At 35.1% G+C, this 15,184-nt stretch overlaps 1 protein-coding gene across 2 annotated transcripts in view; it reads right to left on the minus strand.

Annotated features, from left to right (window-relative positions):
* The window catches only part of LOC149802084 (uncharacterized), a 165,678-nt gene that overhangs the window by 53,982 nt on the left and 96,512 nt on the right, over positions 1-15,184 (minus strand). The window contains exons 23-25 of one of the 2 annotated variants that reach the window (XM_089956483.1): positions 6,681-6,911; positions 5,001-5,141; positions 262-412 (exon numbers count right to left, since the gene is read on the minus strand). In XM_089956483.1, coding sequence (XP_089812609.1) covers positions 262-412; positions 5,001-5,141; positions 6,681-6,911 — 523 coding nt within the window. The remainder of the gene's footprint in view (positions 1-261; positions 413-5,000; positions 5,142-6,680; positions 6,912-15,184) is intronic. The other variant, XM_089956484.1, reaches the window with a different exon arrangement.

Here is a 15,184-nt window from a genome sequence, read left to right on the forward strand (position 1 = left end):
TCCTCATAAAATATAGTGCTAAGTACATTCATAACTTTGTAAATTCTATGAACATGACATCAGACTTCAAAATACTAAATACTGAATCCTCATAAAATATAGTGCTAAGTACATTGATAACTTTGTAAATTCTATGAACATGACATCAGACTTCAAAATACTAAATATCGGATCCTCATAAAATATATACTAAGTACATTGATAACTTTGTAAATTCAGACTTCAAGATACTAAATATATAACTAGATGAACATCACCAACCATGTCTTAGAGACTCTTTTTCTTGCTTCAATTTCTCAAGATCATCTTTCCCCAGGAGAACTTGTCCACGCAGTATGTCTACATGGCTCTTATGAGCTGTAACCTCCTCCTTAAGTCGCTCACAGTCTTCATGATAGGACTGACTCTGGTTCTGGAAGTTACACACATTTCCAAATGAAAGCCTCATTATTATGTATGCTTAATTTTTTTTTGTTTTTTTATTCATTATATGCTAAATGTTATATAAAATTGTATTTCATAGCTAACTTTGTCCAAAATCAAGTTCATTTTCTACCTGACCAGACACATTGATTTGATTTTCTAAACATGTTTATCTCAATACGTGTCCAGAACATTTGAAATTCCAAATGAAATGCTGGGTCTACCTGATGTTTACCACAGTCTGTATTATAATTTTAGTAACAGACCTTGTCTAATTATTGCCTGGATTGTACTGGAAATGAACATTTGTCCTACATCCTGGCTCTTCTTTTGTCTTAAGTTTTTTCATATAATCTTGTTTATCTAGAAATTATTCATTCATCTTAAAAGATCTCCAGGCAGAATCATCTGATGTCTTCAGTGTTTGATTTGGGCTGAAATGTAATTCAAATTATTTATTCCCTGGAAATAAAAAATGCTCTATAATATTCTTGGACAGACATTAACTGGGACTTATAGTGAATTCAAACAAGGAAACCTTGGATTATATTACTGTGATTCAACAAAAGACTCTTGGCATATCATTACAATTTGGGTTATTGGTACATCAGAACACTAGACACTGCATGCTGCTACAGGAACATCTTAAGCATTAGAAATTACTTGCAATACCAGTGATGTTTATTCACAATGTTATTCATTAGGACTTGGGTCAGAAATTCTATAATTATTTGGGATTTAATTTGTAATATCATAAGTTGTTTTTACGTTTTCACTTTTGTATTCTAGGGAAATAAATTATTGGTTGAATTCACCAAACTTACTAGTTTTTGCTTTTTTTCTATTACTTTGTTTAAGACCACATAGTTGTAACATCTCTCACTTGGCATAATTGTCCTTCTTGATGTTTCATAACAACTGGAAGTAATTTCACCATTTTAAATGAATAAGAATTAATGTAAGTCCATTGTATCACCCATTATATCAGTACTGTAATCAGCATAGAAATCAGGACTGCAAACACAGCATAGAAATCAAGACTGATAACACTGCATAGAAATCAACAATGATAACACAGCATAGAAACCAAGACTGATAACACGGCATAGAAATCAACAATGATAATACAGCATAGAAATCAGGACTGATAACACAGCATAGAATTCAAGACAGATAACACTGCTTTACTGGAGTAACATAATTTGAATTCCATTAATGCAACTTATTAAGGCAAATTCTTGTTTTGTACAGTCAATTCTGATATGTTCCAGTGATGTGGCACAACATTAATGTGAAGCTCTGAGCAAAAATAAAAAGCACAGCATACTATAAAGAAAGTTACTATCTCTAGTCTAATTACTGGTAGTACAATACACTGAGCCATATAGCTTTTTAAATATGTTTGAAATGGTATTTGCTTCCATATCATATTGCTACATGTTCTGCATGATTAACAAAAATAAGAATCACATACAATATTGCAGACAATGACCATTTTTTGCATACATGTAAGGCCAAGAAACAAATCTGTCTGTTTCCTATTGTACTTATTATAAAATTAGGGCAGGCAGGTCTTAAATTTACATATATTTAGTGTGATCTTCTTGTGATTTGTTTTTTAGCATGGTGGAGAAAAGTGCTAGAGTCTGCACTGTGAAACAGGGATGGTCAGTCGACTGGAAACAATATTTTTTATGTTGGCCTAAGTAAAATAATACACTGCACAACATAAGTAGCCCTACACCACTATTAACAAAACAATTATTTTGAACAAATGGAAAAATGTCATATTTCTATAAATCTGGGTCAAGTTTGTTAGGTTATGGGGATTAATAGAATCTTGAGGGTAATACATTTGTATCATACACAGACACAGACATTCTGAGCTAGAGGGTAGAATATAAATATTCACAATGAAGGATTTTTCTTTTCCCATTCCTGTGTGCAAGCTGTAGGTTATACACAAAATGGTACTCCATTTGTAAAGATATAGCATTATAAAAAGCAAATAAACATTTTGTTGTTGTTGAGTTTAATTATAGTAGCAATCGCACAATTGTGCATGTGCCACTTTTTTCTGACTGCACCGCAGCCTGCTAGTTGTTCCTGGGGAAGGGATGGTGCCACCTCCCCCAGGCTTTTATGGATTCAAGGAACCCTGATAGTTTGGCCTCAATCTGTGGGTCCATAAAGGTCCCTTACAGTTGAATGGTTGGCTGTCATTAGTGGGAAGGAGAGCTCGGGAATGGTCCTGCTTGCTTTACATCGCAAATAAACATTAAAAAAATTTAATAATGTGAATGAGTTCATAATGTTTGTATTATATCCAAAAATTCAATTGAAAACATGGAAAACATGGAAATGTTATCAATAACCTGGCTACTGAAATCAAAGTGAAAGAAAAGACAAAATAAATAATGACATCATTTACCTAATGACATCACATAAACAAGTCATACTGGTGATGCACCAATAAAGTGTAACATCATGTAATGAAAGACAACAGTTATGTGATGCAAACTAAATATATTTACTATTCTACAGTAGAAAAAAGTGATGATTTCATTCACATGAATTTCATATACTCCATCCAGTTGTAGGTCAAAATGGGAAATAATTCTTACATCAAAGTTGTAGGTCAATATAGACAATAACTCTTATAGACGCACAGTACCTTTCTCATCAATAGCTGCATTTTTAGGTCAATAACAAGGTGTGATCCATAAACTCTTACAAGTTGCATTCACAAAATTACAGCATGCATTACATTCAGCTGCAAGTTAAAAGGGCAATAACTCTAAAAGCAAAATATGGGAGGACAGTAATTTGTTGACAATTGTGCATCTTCAGATGATGATCACAGATGTACCAAATTCCAAGGCAATCCACTGAAAACAAAAACTACTAGCATCAGCCTGATTCTGTCATTCTGTATATCCAGTAAAAACAACAGTAGTCCTGTCAGAAAGGACAACAACATAAATAAAAATCACTGGATATAATAAATAAAATATGTAAACTTTCACAGTAATCCTGTCAAAACAGACAACAATGCAGATATAAAAACAATAGAGAAAATGACTATAATCTGTGCCAACTTTCACAGCAATTCATCATAAACTGCAGGCCTAGTTGCATTTGCAAGATATTTTCATATAGTTGCATTGGGCTGCAAGATGAAAATGGCAATAACTTTAATGAAAGAGCAGATAGCCATGCCTCACTACTTGCTAACATAAACATAACAACTTACCATCAGGCCACAGTTTCACTATATTTCTCCTCAAACTGAGAATTTACACTGTCTTGAGAATTATACTACAAGCAATATTGTGATTAACATCAGAGGCAGAAACAGAAAAGTGAGAAGAAAAAAACACCACTGCTTAAAATTGTACACAAAGAAATCTATTATTCTTGATAAATTATTTCAGGAATTCATTTAATTTGAGGAAATCTTAAGTGTTGCAAACCATGCAGTAAGAATGTCATTTATCAATTTAAAATCAAGGATCTGGTGTTGGTCTAGATTGAGGGACAAGTATGGAGAAAACAAAAAAATGAATAAGACCATCTTTCAATAATTCTTCATTTGCTGTCATCTGACAAATCCATTCATACTGCTGTAGCTGATTTATTTCTGTAATTTATAGAAGTATTCTTTTGAATAACTGTCAAATTTATAGAAGTATTCTTTTGAATAACTGTCAAATTTATAGAAGTATTCTTTTGAAATAACTGCCAAATTGTTTAATGCTGAAAACTGTTTCAAATCAAGCAGCAGGCAAAAAATCCTTAATACCTTTTACCAACTACAAAACTTCTAAGTCAAAGCTGATAAAACCAATAATTTCTCAAAAAAGATGGCTGGATATGACATGACAGTGAATATTAAGGTGACTGAACATAAGTCATTAGTGGGTGCTGATCAATAAAGTCCACTTTAAAATGTCTATGTATTTGGTTTTCTACAAATTTTACATGTGAACTAAACTCTAATCTAAAGAAAATATAGATTTAGAGTCTTGATTTGTTACTGAGTTCAAATTTTACATATGTATTTTAGCCAGATCATAGTAACAATTCGTAAAAAAAAGTTTTAATGCAAATGATTTTGCTGCATCATTACAGCAGTTTTAATACTAACATTGTTTCTGTATCACTGCAGCAGTGGTTTCAGTGTTCCTCATCACATTCATCTTAAGGATTATTCAAGTGAAGTTGAGAAACAATGAGACAAAGAAAAAGCATTTCATTTGAAAAGTCTGTTTATACTATATTAAATTTCCCTCTAGAAATTCACCAATAAGTCTTTTCAATAATTAGTGAGAAATTTGATTAAAGTACCTCTTATATTTAGTTTCCCAACAATGAATAATACTGAGAAATATCAAGGCAAAAAGGTTCATAAACATTATAATGTGGACTTTAATTTGGTTACAGATTAAACAAAGACATACAGTTACACATCCATATATATATATATATATATATATATATATATATATATATATATATAGGTTAGAAATGAAACCAAGGCGTAATGACAACACATATATTAATGATGTTGTACACACTCTTAGCTTTTCCACAGTTTGCTGTTCTGTTGCCAGCTTGTCCTGTGTAAGCTGGTGTTCATGTTGCAGCATCTCAAGTTTGTGAGTCATGTTAGTCAAATCATCCTTCCATCTTCTTGATGTCTCCTTCTCTTCTGCTAGCTTTAGGAACATTGCATTGTATATAGCTTAGAAACAACACCTATCTATGTATGTTCTTATCATAAAAGCTGACAAAATACAATTTATGTTCAATCTAATACAACTGCAATAATTCATTCACTCATCATTAAAAACTATTATATATCATGTTCTTAATCTGTGAGGTTATATTACTGTACAACTGTCACAAAAATTATATTCCTGTACAACTGTCACAAGAATTATATTCCTGTACAACTGTCATAAGAATTATATTCCTGTACACCTGTCACAAGAATTATATTCCTGTACAACTGTCACAAGAATTATACTCCTGTACAAATGTCACGAGAATTATATTCCTGTACAATTCACACAACATATTCCTTACAATTCACACAAGACAAGAGTTATACATTCCTGTACAACTGTCACCATAATTATATTCCTGTACAATTCACACAAGACAAGAGTTATACATTCCTGTACAACTGTCACCATAATTATATTCCTGTACAATTCACACAAGAGTTATATTCCCATATAATTGACACAAGAGTTATATATTCCCATGCATCTGACATAAGAGTTATATTCCTGTACAAATAACACAAAAATTATTATATATATTCATGTACAAACGACACAAGAGTTATACATTCCTGCACAACTGACACAAGAGTTATATATTCTTGTACAAATGACACACGAGTTATAAATTCATGTTCAACTGACACACGAGTTATAAATTCATGTTCAACTGACAAACGAGTTATATACCTGTACAACTGACATAAGAATTATATAGTCCTGTACAATGAACAAAAGAGTTATATTCCTGTACAACTGATATAAGAGTTATATATTACTGTGCAATTGGCATAAGAGTTACATCTTCCTGTACATCTGACACAAGAGTTATATATTCTTGTACAATTAACACAAGAGTTATATATTCCTGTAAGACTTTGTTCTATAAAGCTATAAAAGATGCCTATAGTATTGCCTTCCATGAAGACTTTGCCCTATAAGGCTATAAAAGATGCCTATATTATTGCCTTCCATGAACATGTTGCCCTACAAGGCTTAAAAGATATCTATAGTATTGCCTTCCATGAAGACTTTGCCCCATAAGGCTATAAAAATGCCTGTAGTATTGCCTTCCATGAAGATTTTGCCCTATAAGGCTATAAAAGATGCCTATAGTATTGCCTTCCATGAAGACTGCTCTATAAGGCTATAAAAGATGCCTATAGTATTGCCTTCCATGAAGACTGCTCTATAAGGCTATAAAAGATGACTATAGTATTGCCTTACATGTACACTTTGCCCTACAAGGCTATAAAAGATGCCTGTAGTATTGCCTTCCGTGAAGACTTTGCTCTATAAGGCTATAAAAGATGCCTATAGTATTGTCTTCCATGAAGACTTTGCTCTATAAGGCTATCAAAAGATGCCTATATTATTGCCTTCCATGTACACTTTGCCCTACTATGACTATAGTACTGAAATATTGATCCTTATCATTTTTCCAACTCAATTAAAGCATAAGGTGCTTACTGTATTTTTTTCTGTCTCAAGCCGTTTTTCCAGTGTGCTGTTGATGTTGGTCAGATTCTTGACGTCATTATTCAAGCGCTCGATCTTATTTTTCTGCTGGCTGACCTCAAGCTCTAGGTGTGTAAGGGTCCTTGTGGCATTATGCAGGTCAGCCTCAATGGTAGCTATGAGATTATCCTTGTCCTGTGCTTCCTTTGCAGTGCTCTTGGACTGCACTTGTGACATTTCAATCTGCAATACAAAGCATAATTATTTCAATAAGGTAAAAAAAAAGATAATTGTTTACTTCTTTATATTTAACAGTTACTGTAATTTCACACACAGTCAATCCATAAAGATCTTAATTATTTCCTGTCCATGCAAATTTGTAACAGAACAGTTGATTTATTATTAAAAAATTCAATTCTTTTTCTTTCAAATGAAGTCTGAGAAATAAATAGTAAATGCAAATATTGGATAAGCAATGTAAGAAGTAAACATAATGTTCATGGAAAATGTGTTTAATGCCCAACTCCAGAAGACCATTACAAAATAAATGATTCCGGCTATTTACAAGGACATGTATATTCAACAGAAATTACTACATGAACTTTTTTAGAGATAAATAGAAATTGCATTACATTACAGGAATGGGAACAAATCTTTGCTACAGGAATCTGACTCTATGCTGCTCACATCTCTATGAAGTTACTTTGCCTCACATTTTTAACAACAATGATAAACCTGCTGTGATACCATGTTGAATTGGACTTGCTTTATTATCAAATATGACCAATTAGCTTACAGAATGTCTAATACATAATTCAGTGTCGCAGATTAGGTGATCCCAATCGTAAAGCCCTTCTAAGTCACTGATATAGAATAAATATTGATACATCAATAAATAGACTTATAATCAGCCATATAAATAGACTTAGAATTAATCTTATATATATAGACTTATAAATACCTCAATAATAATCATATAATTATCCTTATAATTACCCTAATTTAGAGCATCATAAATAGTTGCATCAATAGACTCAAACAATACCAACCAAAACAGAAATGTACACAGAAATTTCTGAACAGACAGAAGGTGCCAAATGCATACAGTATATATGACCTTAGTTGTCTTGTGATAACAGTGGAATTGCTACAATCTTTGCTTATTCTGCAATGGATTTTGTTGATGATGCTGAATTTGTAATGAACATGAATTTGACCCTTCATTATATGCATAAGAAAAACAATCATAAAGGTGAACAGAGTACATTTCACTCTCTTCCTGTATTTAAAATAAAATTTTTTTAACAAAGAGATGTAAATAAAAACTGATTGCAAGGAAAATCTAATGAAGGACATAAATGTTGTACAAATAAGTGAACTGCTTAACAATTACAAAATTTGATAAAATTGTTCAAGAGTTGAATATGGAGTTGTCCTTAAGAGAGGACTGGAAATGGGGTTGTCCCAAACTGATAGCATTTCACAGAAAATTTACAGTAATCATGGTAAAATTGATCTCTTTACTTCCCTGTTTTGGTATTGTGTTCCATAATTTTGATTTTGGATATTTAGATACAAGTTGACTGTGCTGGTGAAAAATAAAAATTTTTGAGTAAATTATGTTTCTTAGAATATTTATGTAATCACAAAGCCTTAGGAGTATGACCACTACCTCACAAAGCCTTAGGAGTATGACCACTACCTCACAAAGCCTTAGGAGTATGACCACTACCTCACAAAGCCTTAGGAGTATGACCACTACCTCACAAAGCCTTAGGAGTATGACCACTACCTCACAAAGCCTTAGGAGTATGACCACTACCTCACAAAGCCTTAAGAGTATGACCACTACCTCACAAACACTTAGGAGTATGACCACTACCTCACAAAGCCTTAGGAGTATGACCACTACCTCACAAACACTTAGGAGTATGACCACTACCTCACAAAGCCTTAGGAGTATGACCACTACCTCACAAAGCCTTAGGAGTATGACCACTACCTCACAAAGCTTTAGGAATATGACCACTACCTCACAAAGCCTTAGGAATATGACCACTACCTCACAAAGCCTTAGGAGTATGACCACTACCTCACAAAGCCTTAGGAGTATGACCACTACCTCACAAAGCCTTAGGAATATGACCACTAACTCACAAAGCCTTAGGAGTATGACCACTACCTCACAAAGCCTTAGGAGTATGACCACTAACTCACAAAGCCTTAGGAGTATGACCACTACCTCACAAAGCCTTAGGAGTATGACCACTAACTCACAAATCCAGACTTTCAAACTGTCAGCTCTAAAACAAACCCCAAATATGTCTGCCTACATAGGTGGGAGTCACAACTGTGATCTCCACTTGATGTTAGAGATTGGCAGTAAGAGTCATCCATACTGGAGTGGAATGCATGCTCTATCTACCAGCACAATATGACTGCAGGGATGTTGGGAGGGAGTATCCGTATTATGATCAGGTAAGAATTATCGAAGAAGCATATCTTACTCAAAACATGCATTTCTTCTTCAAACATGATCATAATACCTTAGGATAATAAATAAGAATGAGAGGGAGTCATCCTCCCTTACCTAAGAGAAGATCCATCATTGTCAACCTAAAATATGGGAGGCAGCTTCTAAACTTGAAAGAAATAAACATGCTGGAGTAGAGACTCCAAATGCCCTGGCATGACTGAACTCACAAATCCAATTGAAGCCAATAGGCAGTGTCACCAATAAACTTCTGAACAGCCAGTGAAGTAACTTGTTGCATTGTGGCTGTAGCTGCCACCATGTCTGAGAATATAAAAAATCTCAGATGTAAAAGCAAGGGAAGGTCATCTCTGGCCTACATCCAATGACTTCTATAATGTCTGACATTGAAAATTATGCTTGTGTTGACTGCTAGAACCTCATGACTACAATGTGCAATAACTACAGTTTGACCAGGGTAGTTGTCTACATGAGCTAAAATGTGCAATAACTACAGTTTGACCAGGGTAGTTGTCTACATGAACTACAATGTGCAATAAAAACAGTTTGACCAGGGTAGTTGTCTACATGAGCTAAAATGTGCAATAATTACAATCTGACCAGGCTAGTTGTCTACATGAGCTACAATGTGCAATAATTACAATCTGACCAGGGTAGTTGTCTACATGAGCTAAAATGTGCAATAACTACAATCTGACCAGGGTAGTTGTCTACATGAGCTAAAATGTGCAATAATTACAATCTGACCAGGCTAGTTGTCTACATGAGCTACAATGTGCAATAACTACAATCTGACCAGGGTAGTTGTCTACATGACTACAATGTGCAATAATTACAATCTGAACAGGGTAGTTGTCTATATGACTACAATGTGCAATAATTACAATCTGACCAGGCCAGTTGTCTACATGAGCTACAATGTGCAATAATTACAATCTGACCAGGCTAGTTGTCTACATGAACTAAAATGTGCAATAATTACAATCTGACCAGGCTAGTTGTCTACATGAGCTACAATGTGCAATAACTACAATCTGACCAGGGTAGTTGTCTACATGACTATAATGTGCAATAATTACAATCTGACCAGGCTAGTTGTCTATATGACTACAATGTGCAATAATTACAATCTGACCAGGGTAGTTGTCTACATGACTACAATGTGCAATAATTACAATTTGACCAGGCTAGTTGTCTATATGACTACAATGTGCAATAATTACAATCTGACCAGGCTAGTTGTCTACATGAACTAAAATGTGCAATAATTACAATCTGACCAGGCTAGTTGTCTACATGACTACAATGTGCAATAATTACAATCTGACCAGGCTAGTTGTCTATATGACTACAATGTGCAATAATTACAATCTGACCAGGCTAGTTGTCTACATGACTACAATGTACAATAACTACAATCTGACCAGAGTAGTTGTCTACATGAGCTACAATGTGCAATAATTACAATCTGACCAGGCTAGTTGTCTACATGACTACAATGTACAATAACTACAATCTGACCAGGTTAGTTGTCTACATGACTACAATGTGCAATAATTACAATCTGACCAGGCTAGTTGTCTACACGACTACAATGTGCAATAATTACAATCTGACCAGGCTAGTTGTCTACATGACTACAATGTACAATAACTACAATCTGACCAGGCTAGTTGTCTACATGACTACAATGTGCAATAATTACAATCTGACCAGGCTAGTTGTCTACATGACTACAATGTGCAATAATTACAATCTGACCAGGCTAGTTGTCTACATGACTACAATGTACAATAACTACAATCTGACCAGGCTAGTTGTCTACATGACTACAATGTGCAATAATTACAATCTGACCAGGCTAGTTGTCTATATGACTACAATGTGCAATAACTACAATCTGACCAGGGTAGTTGTCTACATGAGCTAAAATGTGCAATAATTACAATCTGACCAGGCTAGTTGTCTACATGACTACAATGTGCAATAATTACAATCTGACCAGGCTAGTCGTCTACATGACTACAATGTACAATAACTACAATCTGACCAGGCTAGTTGTCTACATGACTACAATGTGCAATAATTACAATCTGACCAGGCTAGTTGTCTACATGACTACAATGTGCAATAATTACAATCTGACCAGGCTAGTTGTCTACATGACTACAATGTACAATAACTACAATCTGACCAGGCTAGTTGTCTACATGACTACAATGTGCAATAATTACAATCTGACCAGGCTAGTTGTCTATATGACTACAATGTGCAATATCTACAATCTGACCAGGGTAGTTGTCTACATGAGCTAAAATGTGTAATAATTACAATCTGACCAGGCTAGTTGTCTACATGACTACAATGTGCAATAAAAACAGTTTGACCAGAGTAGTTGTCTACATGACTACAATGTGCAATAACTACAATCTGACCAGGGTAGTTGTCTATATGACTACAATGTGCAATAATTACAATCTGACCAGGCTAGTTGTCTACATGACTACAATGTGCAATAATTACAATCTGACCAGGCTAGTTGTCTACATGACTACAATGTGCAATAATTACAATATGACCAGGCTAGTTGTCTATATGACTACAATGTGCAATAATTACAATCTGACCAGGCTAGTTGTCTACATGACTACAATGTGCAATAACTACAATCTGACCAGGGTAGTTGTCTACATGCAGAACAAATATCCCATTATACAAAGGATCGTTGAGTCTGAGCTGAGATATTAACCTTTCCTTCTTTAAACAATCAAATCAGCAAGATCTTTTTTCACCAGCACAGTTCATTTCAGGTAACACTTCAAAGTCCTCACTGGGTTCCGTATATGATGATAAGTCAAAGGGTCTAATGACAAAGACAGGTATCACTTCAAAGTCCTCACTGGGTCCTGTAGATGATGATAAGTCAAAGAGTCTAATGACAAAGACAGGTATCACTTCAAAGTCCTCACTGGGTCCCATAGATGATGATAAGTCAAAGGGTCTAATGACAAAGACAGGTATCACTTCAAAGTCCTCACTGGGTCCCGTAGATGATGATAAGCCAAAGAGTCTAATGACAAAGACAGGTATCACTTCAAAGTCTTCACTGGGTCCTGTAGATGATGATAAGCCAAAGAGTCTAATGACAAAGACAGGTATCACTTCAAAGTCCTCACTGGGTCCCGTAGATGATGATAAGTCAAAGAGTCTAATGACAAAGACAGGTATCACTTCAAAGTCCTCACTGGGTCCCATAGATGATGATAAGTCAAAGGGTCTAATGACAAAGACAGGTATCACATCAAAGTCCTCACTGGGTCCCACAGATGGTGATAAATCAAAGAGTCTAATGACAAAGACAGGTATCACTTCAAAGTCCTCACTGGGTCCCGTAGATGATGATAAGCCAGTGAGTCTAATGACAAAGACAGGTATCACTTCAAAGTCCTCACTGGGTCCCGTAGATGATGATAAGCCAAAGAGTCTAATGACAAAGACAGATATCACATCAAAGTCCTCACTGGGTCCCATAGATGATGATAAGTCAAAGAGTCTAATGACAAAGACAGGTATCACTTCAAAGTCCTCACTGGGTCCTGTAGATGATGATAAGCCAAAGAGTCTAATGACAAAGACAGGTATCACTTCAAAGTCCTCACTGGGTCCCGTAGATGATGATAAGTCAAAGAGTCTAATGACAAAGACAGGTATCACTTCAAAGTCCTCACTGGGTCCCATAGATGATGATAAGTCAAAGGTTCTAATGACAAAGACAGGCATCACCACAAATTACTGATCACCCCTTAATGGCAGGCCTGTTTTTGTAAGCAGTAGCCATCATGAGTGAAACTGAACCATCACAATGGATTGTTCGGACCGGCCAATATTTCTTATATCTCACTGAATCTCTCTGCTGTAGCTGAAGAGACCAAGAAAAAGGGTTTATAAAAGTGCTGAGAAAAGAACAATGTACTAGAAAACTCTTCAAACAGAGCCTTATTCATCCATATCATCAACAAAGGTAAGATCCATTTTGGGAAATGGAAAAGCTCTCAGTTATGACAGATCAAAGTTCACCAGAAGGTCACAGAGGTCATTATTTTGTCATATATCCTCCCTTCCTTGGTTACAAAATGTGTCTGAAATTGTGGAACAGTAACCTTTGATAGTGACGGGTACTTCACCGTGAAAATCCACGAAAAGTAAGCTAAGGAGCTAACAATTCTTTAAGCAGAGTGAAGTGTTTCCACTGCTCCACTGTGAAAAAAACTTCCACTTCCCCTTTTCTGATTTCAGAGTGATAGACCTTCTAATCCAAGTGATTCTTTCCATCACTTATTCTGAGAAATGTTCACTCCTGAGGTTTGTTCGAAATAATCCAACATTCCGGTTTATGAGATCAATTTTCTAATAAAAGATATGAAATCATGGTTATTTGAAGAGTTGAAGAAAGACCCCAATTTTCCATGGGATTTCTGCTGCCTGGTTTAAAAAGTCATTTATCCATGATTTTTTTTCCTGCTTTAGGAAATGAATAACTGAAACATCAGCAGCGTCTATGCTACTGACATCCTCCTCTTTAGTGGTGTGCTTATTCACCTTCCCTTTATCTTATGTTCTATCCAAGACTGAAGCCCATACATTGTCCATCCAACCTAGACAGACTTAAAATGTATGGCCCCAATCACACCCTACTACTCTGTACTGTCCATTTTGTTGATATCTTTAAATACTGAAAACTAACTGACACAAAATACACTGGTGAAATTAGTCCAGATATCACACAAACTTAATGTGTAGTAGATATTAATGAACAATATAAATGTCTATAAAATTACCTGTATGACCTTTCTGGTCTGTAATATTATATGATCAGTGACTGAAAATACATAATAAGTCAAATACACCATACTGAAAGTATGTGTGATTGACAAGGGTAGGTACAACAAAATGGCACTGCTATGTATATCGTACAACCAAGTTATGTTTTAATAAAGCTAAAAACCTCATCACAAAAATAAAAGAGCAAGAAATAGTAAGAAATATATAAACAGCATACTTCCATTATGTGAGAAACACCAAAAAACACTCAGTAGTGTCAAAAATGCCACTTGATACAGAATTTTTGTGATGTCTCTAAGTGCCACCTGATACAAGGTTTTTGTGATGTCTCTAACTGCCACTTGATACTAGATTTCTGTGATGTTTCTAAATGCCACCTGTTACAGGATGTTTGTGATGTCTCTAAGTGCCACTTGATACAGGATTTTTGTGATGTCTCTACACCTGACACAGAATTTGTGTGATGTCTCTAAGTACCACCTGATACAGGATTTGTGTGATGTCTCTAAGTACTACTTGATACAGGATTTGTGTGATGTCTCTAAGTGCCACCTGATACAGGATTTGTTTGATGTCTCTAAGTGCCACTTGATACAGGATTTTTGTGATGTCTCTAAATGCCACTTGATACAGAATTTTTGTGATGTCTTTAAATGCCACCTGACACAGGATTTGTGTGATGTCTCTAAGTGCTACCTGATACAGGATTTGTTTGACATCTCTAAGTGCCACTTGACACAGGATTTTTGTGATATCTCTAAATGCCACTTGATACAGGATTTTTGTGATGTCTTTAAGTGCCACCTGATACAGGATTTGTGTGATGTTTCTAAGTGCCACTTGATACAGGATTTGTGTGGTGTGTCTGAGTGCTTCCTGATACAGGATTTGTGTGATGTCTCTAAGTGCAACCTGATACAGGATTTGTGTGATGTCTCTAAGCACCACTTGATACAGGATTTGTGTAATGTTTCTAAGTGCCACTTGATACAGGATTTGTTTGATATCTCTAAGTGCAACCTGATACAGAATTTGTGAGATGTCTCTAAGTGCCACCTGATACAGGATTTGTGTAATGTCTCTAAGTGCCACCTGATACAGCATTTTTGTGATGTCTCTAAGTGCCACCTGATACAGAATGTTTGTGATGTCTCTAAATGCCACTTGATACAGGATATTT

This window comes from Sinohyriopsis cumingii, chromosome 4 (assembly GCF_028554795.1).
Source record: "Sinohyriopsis cumingii isolate HCF-2022 chromosome 4, ASM2855479v2, whole genome shotgun sequence".
Classification (NCBI taxonomy): Eukaryota; Metazoa; Mollusca; class Bivalvia; order Unionida; family Unionidae; genus Sinohyriopsis; species Sinohyriopsis cumingii.